The 21,168-nt window shown below is 47.4% G+C and overlaps 2 protein-coding genes across 5 annotated transcripts in view; one reads left to right on the top strand and one right to left on the bottom strand.

The window, feature by feature from the left end:
• The window catches only part of RFC5 (replication factor C subunit 5), a 260,531-nt gene that overhangs the window by 14,978 nt on the left and 224,385 nt on the right, over nt 1–21,168 (bottom strand). The window contains exon 2 of the mRNA XM_005303244.5: nt 1,195–1,299. Coding sequence (XP_005303301.2) covers nt 1,195–1,253 — 59 coding nt within the window. The 5' untranslated portion in view covers nt 1,254–1,299. The remainder of the gene's footprint in view (nt 1–1,194; nt 1,300–21,168) is intronic.
• Nucleotides 13,038–21,168, top strand: part of KSR2 (kinase suppressor of ras 2) — a 301,542-nt gene continuing 293,411 nt past the window's right edge. For all 4 annotated transcript variants that reach the window (XR_010592848.1, XM_008171511.3, XM_008171509.3 and 1 more), the window contains exon 1: nt 13,038–13,294. Coding sequence is in view for 3 of the 4 variants with exons in the window: in XM_008171511.3 (XP_008169733.2) it covers nt 13,115–13,294 (180 nt within the window). In the remaining variant the exon portion in view is untranslated. The remainder of the gene's footprint in view (nt 13,295–21,168) is intronic.

Below are 21,168 nucleotides of genomic sequence, written 5' to 3'. Positions count from 1 at the left end.
ATCACGTTATAGATGCTGCAAGACGCACACAAGTTTAGGGACTAGATCCAGCCCCATGCTTTTAACTGCAAGATCCTATGCAAGTTCTATGTCTTCACACTGGCTTTTACAGGGGATTGATTGGAGGTGGGCAGAGGAGATGCTGGAGGCAGCTGAGTTGGGAGTTGCAGTATGGCCCCACCCCCAAAAGAGCAGGTAAGGTGTGTGGCTAAGTACAGGACTGGTTGGACACACTGTTTTTTTTTTTTTTTTAAACAAATGGTTTGTATTGAGCTTAGAGTGGGCCAGGCCTAGTGAATGCAGAACTAAGAGCCACCAAAGCAGGGTAGCCTTATTTCTACTGATCCCTAGGGAACTGGCTTTGGACGAGTTGTCCCAGATATAGGAATCCATCTCCCATGCTAGGAGGAAAATGGCATTTGAAGTTATAAAAGGCTTTGTTGTTGATTTACCCAAATGATCTCCCAGATGAGGTCCCTGGAGAGGGCAGGCTACTCCAGATCAGACCAGGCGAGCAAACAAACCAGCATGCCCCAACCTATACAAACTAAGTGCCTGGGATTGATCCTGCTTCCCCAGCATCTCCCCTTCCTGCCTCTCAGGAAGGAATGGCTTCCCCAGCTCTCAGCTGGAAGCAGGACTCCTCTCAGACTGCAGGGCATAAGGGGGGGGGGAGGGGAAGAGTCTCATGCAATTGCACAACCCCTTGCAGGGAGTAAAAGTTTTTTTGACCTCAGGAACTGCTGCTTCCCTATGGCTCACCCCGTGCAATGCTCCATTGCCGAGCTACTGCCTCTAAGAGATGGGGGGAGGGCACGAGGGAGTTAACAATCAGCGAGGGAGAACCGTGCTGGCTTTGAGCTATGCCCTCCGTGCAGATATCGCCTGCAGTCAGGGGAAGGGGGGAGAGCGAAGCCTAGATAACAGCTGCCCCACATATCCCATACCAGCTCCTGCATGCAGCAGTGGGTTGGGGCTGGCTCCCCCACGCAGCTAGGGGGAGCGGAGGGCCCGGATCCCCGCTGCCCTGCACATCCCATGCCAGCTCCTGCATGCAGCGGGGGGGCACGGAGCGGAGCTGTATCTCAGCAGCCCCACACCCCCCATGCCGGGGGCTGGATCCCAGCTGCCGCATGCAGCGGTGGGGACGTGGAGGGGCCCGATCCCAGGCACGGCGCTTCCCCCGGCCCCTACCATGGCAGGTTCCTGCTCTTCCCGGCCGGCGGCGGCGGCTTGGGGGCTGCAGACTCCATGGGGCCGGTCCCCCGCGCTTTGCAGCGGGGCGCGCGGAGCAGCAGCGTCCGCCCGGCTCGCGCTCAAACGACTCTCGCGAGAACTCCTAGCGGCCCCCCCCGCGCGGGGCCGCTCGAGCCCGGCTTTGCTGGGCAGGTGGTGAGCGCGCGACGCGCCCCGGGTGCAGGTCACAGGGGAGGCCCCCGCCCCGAGGGGGGGTGGCTGTGTCTGGGGGCTGCCTTGCAAAGCCCCAGCCCCCTGCTCCCCCCGGGCACGGGGCTCGGATAGCGGGGCAAGGGCAGTGCCCCCCCCCACGCCCCGACTCCCCCAAAGCTAGTCTGCCTCTGCCGGCACCTCCAGGCTTCAGCCTCCCCGCCCCCCCCCAGGGCTGGCCCCACACCTCGGGCAGCCTTCACAATCAGGAGATGTTATTTTTGTAAAGTTATTAAACTTTGGGTCCGTTTTGTCCGGCAGGGGGGCGGAGAGCCATTGCAAGACGCTGTAAACCCCTGTATGTGATGGAAACCGCTTCAAGCCCCGGCACCCCCAATTCCAGCACCCCGTGTTGGCCTTCTGATTTCTGCACCTTCGGGGTAGGCTTAAAAGTCTGCCTTTCCAAGCTTTCCTCTGCCACCACAGGGCTAGGAGCGCACTTGTTTTGTTTTTCAAAAACAAAAGCTGAGATTCTCGTGAATCCAAGAGGTGGGGCTTGAAGGAGAAATACCAAATATCGGGAGACTCATGACAAAATCACCAGAGTTGGCAATGAGGGAAACTCTGTAGATTTTCCTCCTTTTAGCTTCTGGACACCTGGAAATACTTTGTCCCAGTCTTGCAGTGAGATCCATTGAGGCTAGTGAGACATCCCATGGAGTGCAGGTGCCTGCCCTGGGGGAATTACCAGTGGTGCTGTATCTAGGGGTGCTCCAGCATCCTCTGTCTTGAAGTAGTAGTAACAAACACCAAATATATGGTTTCCATCATTGGCACCCCCACTATAAAAATTGTTCCAGCAGCACCCCTGGGAATAACCAGTGGGGCTTTGCACAGCCTTGGGAGTCTGCCTGTGAGGATCCAATTGTGAGCCTTAATTGGTTAAATTGCCTTTTGTAAATCAAAAAAACTATTAGAGCTCTTGTTTTAGAAACAATTTTTTTTTTTTAAATTCACTTTTTGGAGCCTGAGAGCAATATGTAAAAGGATTTTCTTGAACACATCCCCAGTTATTTAATTCAAAGATATAAGTGTCCTGAGCAGCTTATTTTTGTTAGTCACGAAACATTATCCATACGTACGTATTTTGGAACTCACCATCTGCTTAAGCTGGAAGGAATATTGAATGGGGAGCTGTTGGCATGCCAGAATATGGAGAAAGCACTGTACTCCAATCTTGCAAAAGCAAAATCGTGTTAGATCTCTTATAAAACAATTTAGTGTGATGGGAGGTTATCCTGAAATCTGTAAAATACTGAGAGGAGAATGGAAAGTGCTGGGTGAGTCACTTAGTTTGTCTAAGAATGGGAGAATATGAAACTTTCTAAGTGTTTTAAATCATAATCATAAACAATGCACAGTTCCAAATGTAAATCAAACAGCATTTTTATAGGTGGTGTGCAAAGCAGGAAAAAAAGGATATGCCCCCCGCTTTCTGCTGTATGATGTATAATGGAGGCCTGAAGGCATAGCATATTAATTTACTTTTTATTAAAAATAATTTGCTGGTTTATTAATTTAAAATTTGGCATGTCTGATTTTTTTTGTTTTAATCTTTCCTGTTTTTGCTGGAGGACTTCTTGGATAATTCAGAGATGTGGACTGGGGGCTTTCTCAATCTTAGTTGTAGGGGTGGAGATGCTGAATCGTTAACAAAGAGAGCTTTTTCTCTCAAGTATATGTTAAACAGGTGTTAAACAACAAGAAAAAATCCCAGAGTTCTAAACAGTCTCAATAAAAATCTATTCCCCTCTCAGTTAATCAGTTTTCCTTGCTTGGTGCCTCTAATGCCATAAATATGCTAACCTCTCAGAAGGCCATAGTCTCCTACGGAAAATGGAGTGGACAAGATGGGAATTTCCAATCTTTAAAAATCAAAAAGCAGCAAAAAAAAGTGCAAACTAATTTCCCCACTATTAAGTCTCCTGTAATGATAGAGGCTCGGTGCTACTGCATTGCTTATCTGCCCCATATGTACCTTTGTTGTCATTGGCCCACTGCAGCCAGGTATTCAGTATTAAAGGTTTTAGCCACCCCCACAGCTCATGAAGGTTTGAAAACAGGTTTTAGGTAACATAACATCTCAGTGTAATATGCCTGGAGTGGAATGACACAATGAAACCAAGATAATGTACTTCTCCAAAGCAAGCTATTTCTTTAAAAATACACAGAGAAAAGCAATGATTCCAATCAGAACTCATCAAATCTAATTAATTTCCCTGAGAACCTATTGTAATTAACAGATCAGATGACCACACTGAAGTGCCACTAGGGTACTTCAAAGAGCATCTAGTGGAAATAGATATCAATCGTAAAGTACATTGTAGTATACATGAGGATTTTGAACTTTGCTTTTACTTAGCTCTTTCCTGTACATCATCTATTCTTCTCTTTTCCCACTTCCAGCTTTGCACTCCAATCATGCTGCCCCCTTTGCATGGAACAGGTCATCCTTCCCTTCATCTTTTAATACCCAGTCCTTCAAGCACCTCTTTCTTTCATCATTATTAATAACCCTTTCATTCTGTCTACTTTTGTGAAATTTCTTTGCAAGGAATTTTTGCTACTTTTTTTTTACCGCTCTCTGAGCTTGTTGAAATATTTCAATTAAAAAAAAAATCAAACTTTTTGGACAACAATTTTCCTGCATTTTTTGACCAGCTCTATCCTGAACTGTTGACCATTGTCTAACCTACATTTGTATTGACTTATTTACATTATACACTTCTTGGGGAAAGGGAACGTGCCTTATCAATCTCTTTAAACAGCAGTATAAATGTATGGTGCCGTACAAATGTTTATTAATAATCATGTGCTGTATACTTCACCTTGTGTGAGGATGGAGATAATAAGCCTCAATGGAAGCTCTTCTGTAGTGGAGACAAGTCAAGCTATCTTGAAAGTCTGGTTTCAATGAGAGGCAAAACTTAGTTTGTGGGGTATCGATCCCATCTGTTATCCTTTCTATTTTAGGTGCTTGCAGGACACCCATCAGCATTGTGTCTTGATGGACCATAGATCCCCATCCTCATTTAATTTGCATGTTATACAGCATATTACTTATGGGCATGCATGTTGAACAATGAAGATAAAACAGGATTATTAAAATGGTGTCTCATTCACAGAGCAGTATTTGGCCTGTGCACTGAGGGGAACATTAGTCCTAGTTTAAAGGCCTGTGCAATGTTTTAGCATTCACCATAGGTCTTAAGTGGTGTACAGGCCTAACACTGGCCCTCTGACCAGTATGAAACAGGGGCTTTGTGGAATAAATAGTATGGGATCATGAATTAATGGTGATATCTTAATATGGGTTCACAAAGGGGCAGAGTTAAGGTGGTGTGGGCAACCTTTACTTCCAGAGCACTTCACTCTACAATCTTGACATTCTTTTAATGTACCAGTACTTTCTTTTATGGAATATTGATTAAAATCACTGACTAACATCATCCTTTCTTTCCCCAAGGAATGATTAATTCACACTGCTTGGCACAAAAGGCTTTAAAAAAGGCTAATTTTGTCACTGGTGTAACGCCACTGAAGTGGGTGGATTTACACCAGGCCTGAATTTTGTGCCCCCTCATTCAAGCAATGAGATGGTCTGACTTAAACCTCCTTTTAGTTAGATACTACTTCTTATGCTATTCTAAAAACTGGTAAATGTCCTATTTGTGATTTAGCTAGACATTAATTATTTATTCATCAGAATATGTGTGGCAATGGACTAGGTGAGCCAGTGGGAAGCTCTTTCACCTCCAACTTCTATGACTCCATGTGAAAGGAACATTGTTCCTGTTAGAATTAAAACAAAAGCATTAAAATCAGCATTTAAAAAATGTAACTGTCCTAAACTTGCTGCTGTATAATACAATCAACACAGTGTTGTAAACAGTAGTAATATACACTTATTATTTGCTCAAAAGAACTTGTGTTTAAAAAAAAGTTAATGTTGATGACCATGTCCTTACCTAGCACATTTACAAAACCCAGGCACCTTCAAAGAAGGAAATGAATCATTCAAAATATCCTAGACTGTCCATATAATAAATATAAACATATTTTTCTTATTTGTCTTAGTCCCCAATCTTACACACTTAAGCACATGCTTCACTTTTACACACTATGGGCCTAATACAGTGTCAACTGAAGTCAATGGCTCAGCACCCATAAGTCTGAGCCAAAGCCTACTGCGGTCAATGAAAAGGCTCCTACTGAATGCAATGGGTATTGGATCATGCCCTGTGGGCTTGATCCTGCAAGATGCTGAATGTGTTTGCCCCAATCCAGCAAAGCAGTTCAGCACATGCTTAGCTTTAAGCACATGAATAGTCCTATTGACATCAATAGGATACCAGCAGTGGGCAAAGTTAAGCTGTGCATAAACCTTATTAGGATTGGGGCCTGAACTTTTATTTAAAAATATTTTAATTGTTTCTTGGTTTCTAAATTTCCAGCAGTGGATTTTATTGTTTACATTTTTCTTTTGTGTAAATGAAGACACCAGGCTTTGGGGTTATTTTTACATTAACTGGATGTCAGGGCCGCTAGATTATAAATGAGTGAAGAGAGCTGGCCAAACCATTTAGTGGGAAAACAAGCATCTAGATTTCCAAGTACACTGATTCTCTACCTGGGGCTAATGAACCCCAGGGGGGTTGCGAACAGATGGTGGCAGAGGGACAGGAAAGAAGAGGGTGTTATGACCATTCTGCCCTTCTCATTTTGCTAGGTGGGATGGGAATGCCAGGGAGATTGTGGCATGGAAAAGGTTGAATACTGTCCTAGAACCTTTGAAATTTTGGGTAAAAATATGTCATTGATAATGCACTGAATGCAAGGAATACTTCACCCTGTTATCTTTGCTTTGATTACTGAAAGAATTTATCAGTGATAGAAGTCATCGGGGGGAAGGGGCTATATTTTCCACTGGCTTTTTCTTTACCCCTCAGAAATAGGGTCAGGTTTTCAGACACTGGCAATGTCTTACACATCTTGCTATCCAGGCCCTCACAAATTGCCTGTTGCACAGGTCAGTGTCAAAAATCTGTCTCTCTACTCGTATGGCGAATCATGGTAGTACTGTACTTGAGCCCTGGTAACACAGTGAAGCAACTGAGCCAGAATCTCAGCTGGTGTAAACTGGTTTAGCTCCATTGGAATCAATGGATCTGTGCTAAATTTATTTCTGTTGAAAAATCTAACCTACTGCATTCTCGATGTCGTGATGTAATCCCATTTCACTGAGCAGACAAAGGGACACAGAAATGTTACACTTAAAAACAAAAAGCTATTTTAAGACTTTGATCTTTTCAAAAAATTACTTTATTAAAAACATTCAGAACACATCCTACCTGTCAATAAGACTTAATCCTAAATATTACAGAAAGCATGTGTGTTTGTTTGTTTATTTCAGGTCCAGGGGGATTAAAAATCAGCCTTAACTACAGATCGACTACTCCCTCTGCATAACATGGTGCCTTAGATCACAGCGCTTTGCAAACTGTCTAAGCTGATCCAGTTCAGCTGTCAGAAAGGTAAGGTCTTTAATAGTTTTAGAAATAATAGGCTGGCATCTCTTTTTTTTCTTACTTCCTGATTTGACGCCTTATCATCCTTTTCTTAATAGTTGGCTCCAAGCTCTTTAAATATTTCTATCAATAACAGTGATGGATTCCTGGAGGGAGTCCAGCCTTCGGGTTATTAAATCATTGCCCCCAGTAATCATTTCTGAAAGTTTCTGCAAACTCAGCTTCCCCTCTGGAGTTGCTTCTGCTAAGGTTTTGTCGGATGAAATGGCTCTGGGCAATAGAGGATTTAAATGGAAGGAATGGCTGGTTCAATGTCTTTGACCCCTTAGGCATTTTTATCTTGGGTGGGGCAGAGGGACCACAAAAAGAAGCTGGAAGGAGAAAAATATATTGCAAGTTCTCAAAGCACAAAATCATGCTCGGATCCACCCTCTCCTTACATGCATGGAACTTCCATAGATGTCCTGTTTTTCTGCCCATATAGATAAGTCAGAATGCCACCGAGCCAGCTGCAGTCTGCTCTGCTGAGGTCGTGAGAAAAGGGTTTCCCCTACCAGCCCCAGCAGAAAACTTCCCAGAGCAATACAACTGCATATTTGCTCTGTCCAACTACATAGCAATAGTCCCTCGCCCCCCAAATTAAAAGAAGCAGATTTATCCAGTGCACCCATTTGTTTTTTCAATTAAAATACAAACTGCCCTCTCCCCCCTCAAAGAGCGTAATTTCACAAGTGCAAAAACCACCGCTTTGCCTTAAAAGATATAGTCACTTTTTATTACAAATGTGGAGACCAGACTCTTCATCAGCTTTCCTAGCCATCCAGATACACCAGTGTTTCTCAAACTGGGGTCGCCGCTTGTGTAGGGAAAGCCCTTGGCGGGCCGGGCCGGTTTGTTTACCTGCTGCGTCCGCAGGTCCGGCCGATGGCAGCTCCCACTGGCCGCAGTTCGCCGCTCCAGGCCAATGGGGGCTGCTGGAAGCGGTGTGGGCCAAGGGACTTACTGGCCGCCGCTTTCAGCAGCCCCCATTGGCCTGCAGCAGCGAACCACGGCCAGTGGGAGCTGCGATCGGCGGGACCTGTGGATGCGGCAGGTAAACAAACCGGCCCGGCCCGCCAGGGGCTTTCCCTGAACAAGCGGCGACCCTAGTTTGAGAAACACTGAGATACACTCTTTACATGGAAGACAATAACCAGCCACCCCAATCTCGCCCGAAATGGCCAAAGGGGCTATTGCCATCTATCTAACCCATCTATAACCATCTAAATAACCCGAAAGGGCTATTTCCATCTAACACTTGCATGGTCACCCTCACTGTCAATCGGCTTACTTAGAATTCTGTGGTTAACTTTCTGCATTCTACTGGAAGAGGCCAAAGAACGAAATTCAGCGTTGGGGTGAGTTCAGTTCCACTGATTTCAGTCAAATTGCCACATTCGACAGCAGGCCTGAGTTTAGCCCAAATTGCTTAGATGCATTTTGGAGTCTTGCTGGTGGATTGTGCTTTTGGGGTGGGTTCTTAGCACTAATTCTGAATCTGAATCCTTCCTGTGCTCTCAGATGATGCTTATGGTCCCAATAAGGCGCAGCCAACCCTGTGTAACCTGGGTCCCATAAGTTTTTCCTCTCTAGGTACAGTACTACCATGATACGCCATACGAGTAGAGAGACAGATTTTTGACACTGACCTGTGCAACAGGCAATTTGTGAGGGCCTGGATAGCAAGATGTGTAAGACATTGCCAGTGTCTGAAAACCTGACCCTATTTCTGAGGGGTAAAGAAAAAGCCAGTGGAAAATATAGCCCCTCCCCCCGATGACTTCTATCACTGATAAATTCTTTCAGTAATCAAAGCAAAGATAACAGGGTGAAGTATTCCTTGTAAAAGAGGGCTTCTTTTGGTGTGCCAACCAAAAGAAGCCCTCCATTGAACATAGTATTGTTCAATGGAGGGCTTCTTTTGGTTGGCACACCTGTCCTGGTAGATGCTCTGGCTTCATTCTTAGCACACGGCCCAAATATTTCCATCTTCTTTTCTGGATAATTTTAGAGATAAAGAGTAGTCGAACTCCCTGACATATCTCAGCATTTGTTATAAATTTGTTCAATTTAACACCGAGTATTTTCCTGAGGCATTTTGCTCTTTGAAGGCACTTAGTTGGTGGATTTCCTATCCATATGTTAAGGTGGAAATAACATTTGTGTGTGTGTATATATAAAACGTATTATGTAAGTTCTCAGTATGTATTATTGGGAAGGCTCTGGGGGACAGACCTCAATTTATAAACAATGGGATCACAGACAAAGCTGATGTCCAGGTATCAATGTAGTTGTGCCCCCACCTAATAGTAATTTAATCTAGACAGCATTTCCTTAGTTTGCTTACGAGAATGGCATGTGGGACTGTGTCAAAAGCCTTATTCAAATCAAAATATATCACATCTGCTGCTTCCCCCTGTCCACTAGGCGAGTAACCCAATGATGTCCGTGCAGTTGCACATGTGTAAATTAGTGCAGAATCTGGCTCCTTTCCTTTCCTTACCTATACTTCAGATCTTCTCCCTCATGCCATTTTCGTCAGTGTCCGATCACAGATCCTGAAAATCTCCTCAAATTGCAAGAGCACCAAGGTCTGTAATGTAAAACTACCAGCAACATGGATCTGATGTATGGCTCCATCCATCAATCATTGCAGGAGAATCATCAAGCCGCAAGTGCTAATAAATACTGTACAAGGCAACAACTTACCCAAGTGCCTTGTGGCCACCATTAGTCTCTGCACCCATGGACCGATGAATATTGCCTACCTGATAAGATAGCAGAATAATATCCAATTCTACGTACAGTATTAGCTGATAGCCAAAGTTTAGCTGCTCCACCCAGAGTTTAAAGTGGGTCTAATCCTGCACTCCTTACTCAGGCAAATCTCCCATAGATGGGGGGGAGTTTTTTCTGCATGAGTTGTACAGAACTTAGCACAGTAATTGCATTTAATCATAGACAGCTGTGGTTGGGGTGGGCAAAGCCAAGCTTTGGGTTCTGCCATGGGCCTGATGTGTGAATTTGGGCAAGTCACTTAACCTCTCTGTGCCTGCGTTCCTTCTTTGTAAAATGGGGATAATGAAATTGACCTTTCTTTGCAAAGTACTCTAAGATCTGCAGGTGAAAAGTGCTATATATGAGCTAAATATGAGGTGCCAAGTACTGCCAGTAAATTATACCTCTGTTTAATAAAATGAGAAGAAATGTGCATCTATATCCAAACCTTCTTAGCATTAGGGCCAAAATTTCCTGCAGTTACACAAATGCAAAGACTCCAAAAGCTTATGTTGACATTTAAAATCCTATTGTGGCAACCCAGAGTAGCATTTCTAAGACTGTAGCTCACATGAAATCCGAGCAGACAGGGAGTAACTGATTGTGTGTGTGTGAGGGGGAGATGGTTTGCAGCAAGCATGAATATGATGCTTGGAAAAAATTTTTTTTTTTTGCCATTTGGAAGTAGTTGCTTGATTGTGGGCCAAATCTTGATCCCCCACAGACAACAATGGGAGCAAAAGCTGGCTCTACAGTGCCCCCCATTCTCTTGCACTCCTCCTGCTGTAGGGCTTTATCCTGTTTGCCTTAATCTCACCGGTTGTCTCAGTGACTTTGACATGGCCACGCAAGTTAATAAAACAAACAGGATTTAGCCCATAGCTTAACAATATTCACTTTCCCTTGAGGTGAAATGAAGGTGGGAGGGGAGTTAGGAGTGAAGAGCTTTTGAAACTACTGCCACTGTCTCTCCGTCTACACAGACTGTAAGTCTGGCTAGTAAGGAAGGAGGTGACGATTACAGCACTGCCCAACTTTCTGTTGAGAATTCCTATAAACCTATTTCCGTTATGTTGAAAGGGACACTATCAATCAGAAATGTATGGCCCAAATCCTGCTATCCCTATACAGCCCAAACACTCATTGAAGCCAATGGGTGTTTGGTTTGCTAATAAATGCAGGACTTGATCCTGCATGTGTCTTTTAATTCCTAAATATGTTTCTGGCACCCTATAATAATAATAATAATCTTTCTGTTCACCCTTTACGCTGTTTATTTTTATTATTTAGAAAACATGTTTCTAAAATATCTAAATTGTGGACCTAAAATTAGTTGGCATTGTTCCTTGAATTGTCCTGATAATAATCCCTAAACAAGGGGCATAGATGAGAAAAGGACATATACATGAAGCAAGGGAAAAAATGACAATAATAGTTGGAATACGTGGAATGCTTCCTAGGCACCATTATATTTTAATTGTTATTTTGGATTGAAGATAAGTTTACAAGCTAAGCCGAGATGTAATACTACAACTTGCAAAGATGATACCGCTGCTTTTGGGGCCATTGCTGTGGAATACTCTAGTATCTTTTTTTAATAAACGGAGCCAGTTCACGAGTCCTACAAAACAGAGCGACGGGACTCATGAGAGTCTTAAAATTGTGTGGCTGCACACTTGCCCAGTCAGGGTAAAGGATCAGCGTTCACATCATGCTTCCTGTCAGTACCTGGCCCGGGCCTGGGAAGCTAATGCTCCAACCAGGGGATCAAATTTGGCGACGAATCTTGGTCACGTGCCCTCTGACGGCAACCCCAACGTATCGCCATCCTTTGCCTTTTGCGCTGTTGGACCGGCGCGTCGAATTCTTCAGCTTAATGTTGAGGGTCTAACAGTAGCCAAGCACTGCGTCATAAGAGGCCCTAATTCGCAGGACAGTCTTGCATTTCATGTGGGACTGAGAAGTTTCATGTGGAGTTGTTGCTCTGCCTGCTACTAGCTGTGCCTGTCCTTAGGTGTGAGACAAGGTGGGTGAGGTGATATCTTTTACTGGACCAACTTCTGGTGGAGAGAGAGACAAGCTTTCGATTTTACACAGAGTTCTTCTTCAGCTCACCTTAAGGTGCCCCAGGAGTGCTCCTCTTCAGAACCCCTCCCACACTCACCTTGGGGTCCCCTGCTGCACCCCTCTCCAGAACCTCTCCCCCACTGGGTGCCCCTGCTACACTCCTCTTGAGAATTCCACCTTCCTGCCCTGGGGTGTCCCTGCTGCGCCCCTCTCCAGAACCTCTCCCCCACTGGGTGCCCCTGCTACACTCCTCTTGAGAATTCCACCTTCCTGCCCTGGGGTGTCCCTGCTGCGCCCCTCTCCAGAACCCTCCCCCCCACGCACCCTGGGGTGCCCCTCTGTGCCCCTCTCCAGAACCTCCCCTACACCCACCCTGGGGTGTTTCTGCTGCACCCCTCTCCAGAACCCTCCCCCACACGCACCCTGGGGTGCCCCTGCTGTGCCCCTCTGCAGACACCCCCACCCCACCTCCCACGCTCTCCCTCCGGGCACCTCTGCGCGCTCCCTGCCCAGCAAGCCCGGCTCGCGCGCACAACGGGCTCGCGCCTCTCCCGGGGCCTGGCGCGCGCCGCGCTGATTGACAGGCAAGATGTCGGTGTGGGAGCCAGGCAGAAGGGGATACAGCAGCCAGCAAGGGAGCCAGGCAGCAGCATCAGCATCGGAGCAGGAGGCAATGCAGGCAGCGTCTTGGAGGAGCCTTTAAGGCTCGCCGCCCCCGCCCCCCAACCATCACCACCTCCACAGCCTCCAGCGCCAGGTGGACAATGCAAGCCCCTCACTGCAAGGGGCAAACCCGGATCTCACCCTCCGTGCGCCGAAAGAAACTGCCACCCCACAGTCTGCATGGAGCTGGCGTGTAAACGGAGAGGCTCCCGGATCGCTGCCGCTGCCACCGGCTCCTGAGTGCACACACACAGCATCAGCACCACTACCTGGGGTGCTCCGGCTCCAGCATCTCTCCGGCGCGCTCCCCCCCACCCCTTCGGAGGAGGCACTCGGAGGGGAGAGGACACTCGAATGGAGGCTGCTTGACACACAATCACATCCACTCTTGCTATTTATTTATTGATTGATTTGATTTTTGGGGAAGGGGGGGGCTGCTTGTCTCCAGTGGAAAGATGCCGGCTCCCTTCACGTTGCATTGTTGAGGGGTGGGGAGGAGGAGGTGGGGGTGGTTGGGGGGGGGGGAGTGGGACACCACCATCCCTTTGATCTGGGAGGAGGAGGAGGAGGAGGAGGGGGCTGCAAAGCGAGCTATGGATGAGGAAAACATGACGAAAAGCGAAGAGCAGCAGCATCTGAGTTTGCAGAAAGCCTTGCAGCAGTGCGAGCTGGTCCAGAACATGATCGATATCAGCATCTCCAACCTGGAGGGGCTCCGGACCAAATGTGCCACTTCCAACGACCTGACGCAAAAAGAGATCAGAACCCTAGAGGTAGGTTTTACCTTGGCGAAAATATAGAGAGCATTTCAAGCTCTCTGTCCCCCGCTCCCCTTCCCCCCACTGCCTCCAATATACTTGGGGGAGGGGGAAGGAAATAGGCATGATTTTGTATGTTTCTACAATTGGGCAAACCCGGTTTTCCTTTTCAATTGCATTTATTTCTCTGAGAGTCTTTGCAAGGGAGGTAGGTTTCCCCCCCCCACCCCCCCGCCCGACTGTGTATTTGTTTATATACAATGGGGGCTTGTGTGCAGTGTAATAAATTAAGGAGCTGCAGTGAGCTCAAATGAGCCTGCGCGTGCTGCAGGTGGCCAAAAGGTGGTTCTTGCACATAAAATGTGGCTGCCTATAAATAGTGTTCTTTTCCCTGGTCTTCTTCTGATTTTTTTTTTTTTTTTTTGCATGTCAGGAGGCAGGCTTTCAGTTTTGCATTGCAAACCACAGATCTCTGGGTTGACAATCCCCCTTAAGATGTAATGAACAATTTGCATGTTTAAAAATAAATAAATTCTGCCTTGGTGAATGGAGGTACTGGGGATCCCCTCTTGGGAGAAGGCAAGTGATGCTGCTGGGAATCTTTCTAATCTTGCCTTAGGCTAATCAAATAGATCTTTTGGTTTCATGCAAACAAGGAGGTAAAAAGCTTCTTGCCAACAGCCTGTGTATATTGCGAGGGACCCAGAGGGGGCTGGGATGGCAGTTCGTAAAGGCCTGGTTTGCAGGGGAGTGATCATGAGGAGTTAAAAATAACTTGCATGTACGCACTGGAGATTCATTTTAAATGCCAGGAGGGCTCAGGGGAAAAGACGGCTCCCCCAAGGCGTTAATTGGACTGGGTAATGTGCATTGGGTGGTGCTTGCCAGTAGTAATGGCAGCCCTGCTGGAAGCAGAGACAAGGGGTTTGTGGGGGCGGGGTGGGTTCCCAGTGGCTGGGATGGTAATAAGGTGAAACAACATGCGGGTGTCATGCATGACACCAGGATGCTTGTCCTCATTCTCCACCTGTAGAGATGGAGATGATGGGAATTTTAAAAGGACTCTGAGGCCTGATGCCTCCCGTGTCTGGCTGGCAGTGTGCTGGTGACAGACCCTGCTGCATTTTATTCTAGCAGCATTGCTATAGAGAAGGTTGTGTCAGCATATCCCTTAGAATAGAAACCCCCGATGCAGCTAGACTCCGGCCTGCAATGGTTCTGCTTGCTCCACCTCAGTGAAAGAACCGTGTTTGAAAAATACGCTAGGACTCCCCTGTCTGTGCAGGTTCGCAGCTTGGTGTTTTCACTCTCCCCTCCCCCTCCGAAGGTGAGATTTAGCACAAGAAGTCTCAACTTAGTGATTTAAAAAAAAAAGAAAAGAAACAGGACCTTTACAGGTGAAAGAACTATAAATAAAAAAATCGCAGAGCAGTTTCCATAGAAGTTAGAAATGGACAAGGGCTATCAGATCGTCCAGTCTATCTGCATGTAAATAGGCTCTCTTTCAAAGTATGCTAAGATAATTAGATGTTTACCAGTTTCAGGAGGATTTGAATGTGTGGATGTAACTTTAAATAGATGGGAGACTTTAAATAGAAGTCAGAGACTCCACAAAGTCTGCTAGGGCAGGAGATCTCAATCTGGGGATCCTAGCTAGGGGGAAGAGGGATCCTGGTGTGCAAAAGGTAGAGAACACCTGGGCCCTTTGCTGTTACCGATCTGTTTTATGTGGAAGATGCAGATAGGTAGAAAATTGGCTGCCGAGCATGGAACTAAGCAAGTGACGGTGTCATAACATGGTGTAAATGCTGTTGGAGAAACATGTTGAAAAGGAGATGTTTAACTTTGTCACATGGCTGTTGCTCATTGGGGATTTATTGCCTCTCACTTTTTTTACTATGTGTACTAGAAGGTTATGCATTTTTGTCCAACAGTTTTTCTAACCTGGAAGCCTAAAGTTAGGTTCCCTGAACCTTAAATGGGCACCCTACTAACTGTGTCTCTTTCAGCAGCTCTGACAGGCGGGCCACAGTTTATTTAGGTGCCTGTCTATGGCTTTAGGACCCTAACTTTAGGCCTGTGTCTTTCTCTACAAGAAGGCAGTGGTGGTTCTGGCGACGAAGGCCCCTGTCCACGAGCAGCTGGACTGACCTGCAGCATGCTTTATGTGAACCACCAGTGAAAACATCAGTGTCCAAATTCTGCTTGGGAAGTGCAAACTGCATCTTCTTGAGCCCTTGCACCGAGGTGGGGATTCGCCCGCAGGGACGGCACCACCACCCTCTCTTGGAGGTTCTTCAGGGGCACCTTTAGTTTAGTTTTGCGGCTTCGTAGGAGCCTTTAATAGGATTGTGCTGAGTCTGTGCATCCCTGGCCAGTACTGCCCACTCTTGGGGAAGTACAATCTCTCTGAGCCCCCCCATTGAAAAGGAAGAGCCACTATCTTCCTCTGCAACTCTCCCTGACCACCTCCCTACCCCCCATTTCGGGGTGAACTTCCTGCTTTTGGAGACGCTGAACAAACTTAGCCCCAGATGGTAATGATTTTGGCATGGTCTTGCAGTCACTACTCATGGGAAACTTCGGTTGAAGTCAGTGAGTGGCTTAGGTATGTTGAGGAACACATTCAGGGCCTCTGCCTCCACTGACCTACGCTGGTGACCTAGGGTCTGGTTCTTTGCTGTACCTCCAGGAGGTGCAGCACGAAAGGGGCAGGTCAAGGAGAAAGAGGGATACTGGTGGCTTTCTGATACCTTTCATCTCTCTAGATTGTGGGCTGCTCTGGGGGCTGAAATGGCCCTCATAGTAAATCATAGAATCATAGAACTGGAAGGGACCTCGAGAGGTCATCTAGTCCAGTCCCCTGCACTCAGGGCAGGACTAAGTATTATCTAGACCATCCCTGACAGGTGTTTGTCCAACCTGCTCTTCAAAATCCCCAATGATGGAGATTCCACCACCTCTCTATGCAATTTATTCCAGTGCTTAATCACCCTGACAGGAAGTTTTTCCTAATGTCCAACCTAAACTGCCGTTGCTGCAATTTAAGCCCATTGCTTCTTGTCCTATCCTCAGAGGTTAAGAAGAACAATTTTTCTCCCTCCTTCTTGTAACAACTTTTTATGTACTTGAAAACTGTTATCAAGTCCCCTCTCAGTCTTCTCTTCTCCAGTCTAAACAAACCCAGTTTTTTCAATCTTCCCTCATAGGTCATGTTTTCTAGACCTTTCATCATTTTGCTCTTCTTTGGACTTTCTCCAATTTGTCCATGTCAGTTTCTCCAATTAGAGCCTCCCCCAGCTGCTCCAACTTGCAGCATCTCATCCAGAATTGCCTGTGCCCTGCAACACTGCTTAGGATCTCTGTAACTTGATGCACTTCAGGTCTGTCCCATCCTGTTCCTAACCCAGCTCCTCTGGCCTCCAGACCTGACCCCGACATGCCCCCAGTGATGGTGCTGAAAGGGGGACAGTGTGGTATCATTTAAGGAAGTCTTATGCTATGCCTGCCCCAGGGGAATTCCCCTCTGGCTAACTGCGGTTCCTACACAGCCTCTGTCCGCTGCCGGAGCGGGGCATGGAGTCTGTGCCGCAGAGGTGAAAAGCTCTGTGTCCCATCAACAAGCTCGTAGAGCCATCCAGTGCCCTCGTCCAAACACATACAGGGACTGAGTCCCATGGCCGTGAGCGATTCCATCACGTCCTTTCCTATATCCCAGGGGTGGCTAACCTGAGCCTGAGAAGAAGCCAGAATTTACCAATGTACATTGCCAAAGAGCCACAGTAATACATCAGCAGCCCCCAATCGGTTCCCGTCCCCGCTCCCAGCGCCTCCCACCCACTAGTAGCCCTGCCAATCAGTGCCTCCCCTTCCCTCCCCACACCTCCCGATCAGCTGTTTTGTGGCGTGCAGGAGGCTGGGGGGGAGGAGCAAGGGCAGGCTCAGGGGAGCAGGGGCAGGGGTGGAGTGGGGTAGGGTCTGTGGCAGAGCCAGGGGGTTGAGCAGTGAGCACCTCCCGGCACATTGGAAGTTGGTGCCGGTAGCTCCAGCCCCGGAGTCGGTGCCTGTATAAGGAGCCGCACGTTAACTTCTGAAGAGCCGCATGTGGCTCCGGAGCCACAGGTTGGCCACCCCTGCTATACGTGGTTCTGGTTATTATTATTTCATTGCACTAAAAGAGGAAATAAACGAGAGTCATCCGATAAATACACATGCTGTGAAATGGATAATAGAGGGACAGGCGCTGGGTGGGGGGCACTTTGCCCTGCTATCTGCCAGGGCCAACTGGTTTCACTCCTGTTCCGCCTGGGAAGTGCTGAGGGAGGCACCGTACTCAGCCCCAGAGTCAGGGGGAAGAGCGTGTCTCAGCAGCAGCTGGTTAAAGAGCGGGCTCTGAGACACTGCATCCCGTCAGCCGAGAGCAGTTGGATGGATCGGGATGTGGGATCTAGGAGACAGTGGTTTAAAGTGTGGGAACCATGAGAAATCTGTAGGGCACACAGGGGAGCAAGAAAGGATTTGGGCTGGCTGCGGAGATGCTAGGCCCAATTCCCCCAGCTTTGCACCTGTGTAAATAACTCCTGTGCAGCGTGGGTGTAAAATGCTACAGCATCAGAGCAGTTGTGTTGTACGCCCACATTGCAAAGGTGTCAGCAATGACATCAGGTGCCAAGGCAGTGCGGAGCCAGGCCTGCTGTGGCCATAGTGTCTTCTGGGGACCATAAGAACCAACAAGTACGTCTAGGGCCACCCAACCTTGGCTTTGCTGGGGATGCTCTAATGACCCATGCCTATCTATGGAGACACCACCACTAATCCCATACAAGCAGTGAGAGGAGGAGAACTCATGGCATTCAGCTCCATCAAGGCACAGGGCGCCACCTGTTGAGCTAAAAGAGCAATACCTGGAGCTTGTCCACTGTAGGGAACGGAGGGTCACTTGAGTAGGCCCAATGTCTGGCCTGACTGGTACACACTGTTGTACATTACCGTACGAATGGAGTCATAGAGCTCTGAAAGGCTTAACCCGACTCAAGCACAGAGAAACGGGTATATTGAGGGAGAAAACTCAGCCTCGATGAAGTCCATACAGGTGCAAGCGTTCACCCATGTGGATCAGCTTTCAGGATCAGGTCCTAAATTCAATTTGGAGGGCCAGCTGGGGTGTTAAATGATGCCCTCTGTTACCCCTGTGCAGCCACACTGGAAGCAACAGAATTTTCCAGGCATAGATGAGAGCAGAATTTGGCCTGAAGAATCTTTGCTAGCATTCCAGTGATAGCGCATGAGCCAGAGAACCCAGCTTGTTTTTCAGATCCTAGGCTGAGTTTGCTAGGCTGAGGCCAGGTCTACACTAACCCCCTAATTCGAACTAAGGTACGCAACTTCAGCTACGTGAATAACGTAGCTGAAGTTCGAAGTACCTTAGTTCGAACTTACCTCGGTCCACACGCGGCAGGCAGGCTCCCCCGTCGACTCCGCGGTACTCCTCTCGTCTAGCTGGAGTACCGCAGTCGACGGCGAGCACTTCCGGGTTCGACTTATCGCGTCCAGACAAGACGCGATGAGTCGAACCCAGAAGTTCGATCGCTCGCCGCCGAACTACCGGGTAAGTGTAGACCTACCCTGAGAGTTAGTAAAACTCGTGAATCGAGCAGACAGGATTTTGAAATCCCAGAGAGACAACTCCTAGGGAACCCCACTATGACATTTTTACCAAGTTACTGCCCAGAGCTGATCTACAATTTAAGTTATTTAAATAGCAAATTAAAATGAAGAACATTTGTGGTCATGGTTACTTGCTATTGAAACTTATGGTCATCATGTGGCTTGGTTTTTAAGAGAGGAGGTTCTGGTGAAAGGGGGAGTGGGCTGGACCGAATATCCTTTGGGTTGAGCGGAAGCTGCTAGTATGCATGTCGTATAATTCACAGCCACAATTAGCACCTGGGGGAGGTTCTCAGTGGAGAAGCCAAGGACTTAGTGGGCATGGAGATCACCTATTTAGGATCTCCTGTTTAGGATTGGTCCCTCTCGGTTGGCGTGGAGGATCATACGCTTCTCTGCCCATGCCAAACCTGTGGCTTGTGTTATGTAGGAGATTGGTCTAGAAGATCATAATGATTCCTTTTGACTTTTAAAATCACTGACTCTTTCCTGTGCGCCAATAGCCTGCTCTCTCTGGCATGCCCCTTACTAAAACGTTTCAGTCAGAGCTTTCCCGGGGAGAGGCACTGACGTTGTATTGGGGTCGCTTAGAGTTTACAAAGCCAACGGCTACGTAAAAATCTCTGGCCAAGATTTTCAAAGGTGACTAGTGATTTTGGGTGCCCACCATTGGTTTTCAGCGAGGGAGTGGTCAGCACTTTCTGGAATTAGGGCCCTTTTCAAGGATGATGCTCCAAAATCAAAGCACCCCGAATCACTAGCTACTTTTGAAGATCTTGGCCCCTACGTGCTCCGGCAGCTAAGGAGAAATGCAGCAATTGGAGGATGAGGCAAATGGGTGATGTGTTAGCCACCCATCCTCTGCTGCATCTTTGGGAACCTTGCCTCCTTCTTCACCCCTGATAATCTCATGAGAGGCTAAATAGAGCCGTTTTTCTGGTCTACATATACCCACGCATTGCATGGTGTCTGGGCACTTTTAACCAGTCCTGCCTTCCACAGGCAGTCAGGAGATATCGCTCTTGCTGCTGTTGCCTCTAGGAGACATAGCAGGTCCTAATGTTAGTAAAACATTTTGAAAAACCATCATGAATAATGTCCCAATGTGGCTATCATTCTGATATGCATTACCATAGTGCCTAAGAGGCCAGGTGCAGACCAGGAGCCCATGGTGCGAGGCGCTGTACAAACACAGAACACAAAGATGGTCTGTGTCCCAGAGAGCTTACAATCTCAGTGCACCTTGCAGTTCCATAAACCATGAAAGCAATCCTCTGATTGCGCCTGATGTCGGTGGAACACCTTAATCTTCTTGTGTCAATCAATTATGATGCCTATAATTCTTAATAAGCTGCTCTCTCTGATTTATATTTACAGTAAACATGTTCATAGCATGTAACGTGACCGCTAGGTTTCATGAAACACAAACAGGTGAATTCCTATTATTACAGGTCAAACAATTGCCTTTCCCTAGAAGAGAGTTTTATGTAGTGATTAGAACAGGTCTCACTCAGGACTTGGGCAAGTCACTTAACTGTCTATGCCTCAGTTTCCCCATCTGTGTGATGAGGATAATCAAAGGTACATACCTCAGAGCAGTGTTACGGGGCTTACTGAATGCAAAGCATGTGGAGTTCCTTGGGTGAAATGTGCTCCATCAATAGCAAGTATTGCTAATATAGCAGCTTGGAGTGGGGACCTTAGAGCAGTTTGTTGAGGATGATGATTGGTCATTATTTGTAGTACAGCAGCATCTGGAGGCACCAAGATCAGGGCCCCGCTGTGCCCACTGCTGTGCAAACACCCGGCAAGAGACAGCTCTTGCCCTGAAGCACTCACAGTCTGAACAGACCAGGCAAAGGGTGGGAGGGGAACAGAGGCACAAGACGTGGAACAAGTTGCTTGAGGTCACACAGCGGGCCAGTGGCAGAGCTTGTACCCTCTCCGCTGGACCATGCTGCCTGTGAGGGATGAAGTTTGACACGAGAATCATTTTGATCCCCCAGGCGGGTAGAGTGGTGCAGGATTAGGAGCCAAGAGGGAGGGATTTCCCTCACGGTGCCAGCCAAGCAAAACGGGAATCCCCTGTGGTGTGCCTGGCGTGAGGTGCAGGGGCAAATCACCGGTGTCTGATTTAAAACCCAGGCCCGGCTGCACTAAGGAGAATGAAACTGTGGACAGCTAGTGATCCAGCCGGCGATCTCTGTTTGAGTCAACAGGTG

The sequence above is a fragment of the Chrysemys picta genome, chromosome 15 (genome assembly GCF_011386835.1).
Source record: "Chrysemys picta bellii isolate R12L10 chromosome 15, ASM1138683v2, whole genome shotgun sequence".
NCBI lineage: Eukaryota > Metazoa > Chordata > Testudines > Emydidae > Chrysemys > Chrysemys picta.
Note: the sequence above shows the minus strand (reverse complement) of the source record. Positions and strands in the feature narration are given on the sequence as shown.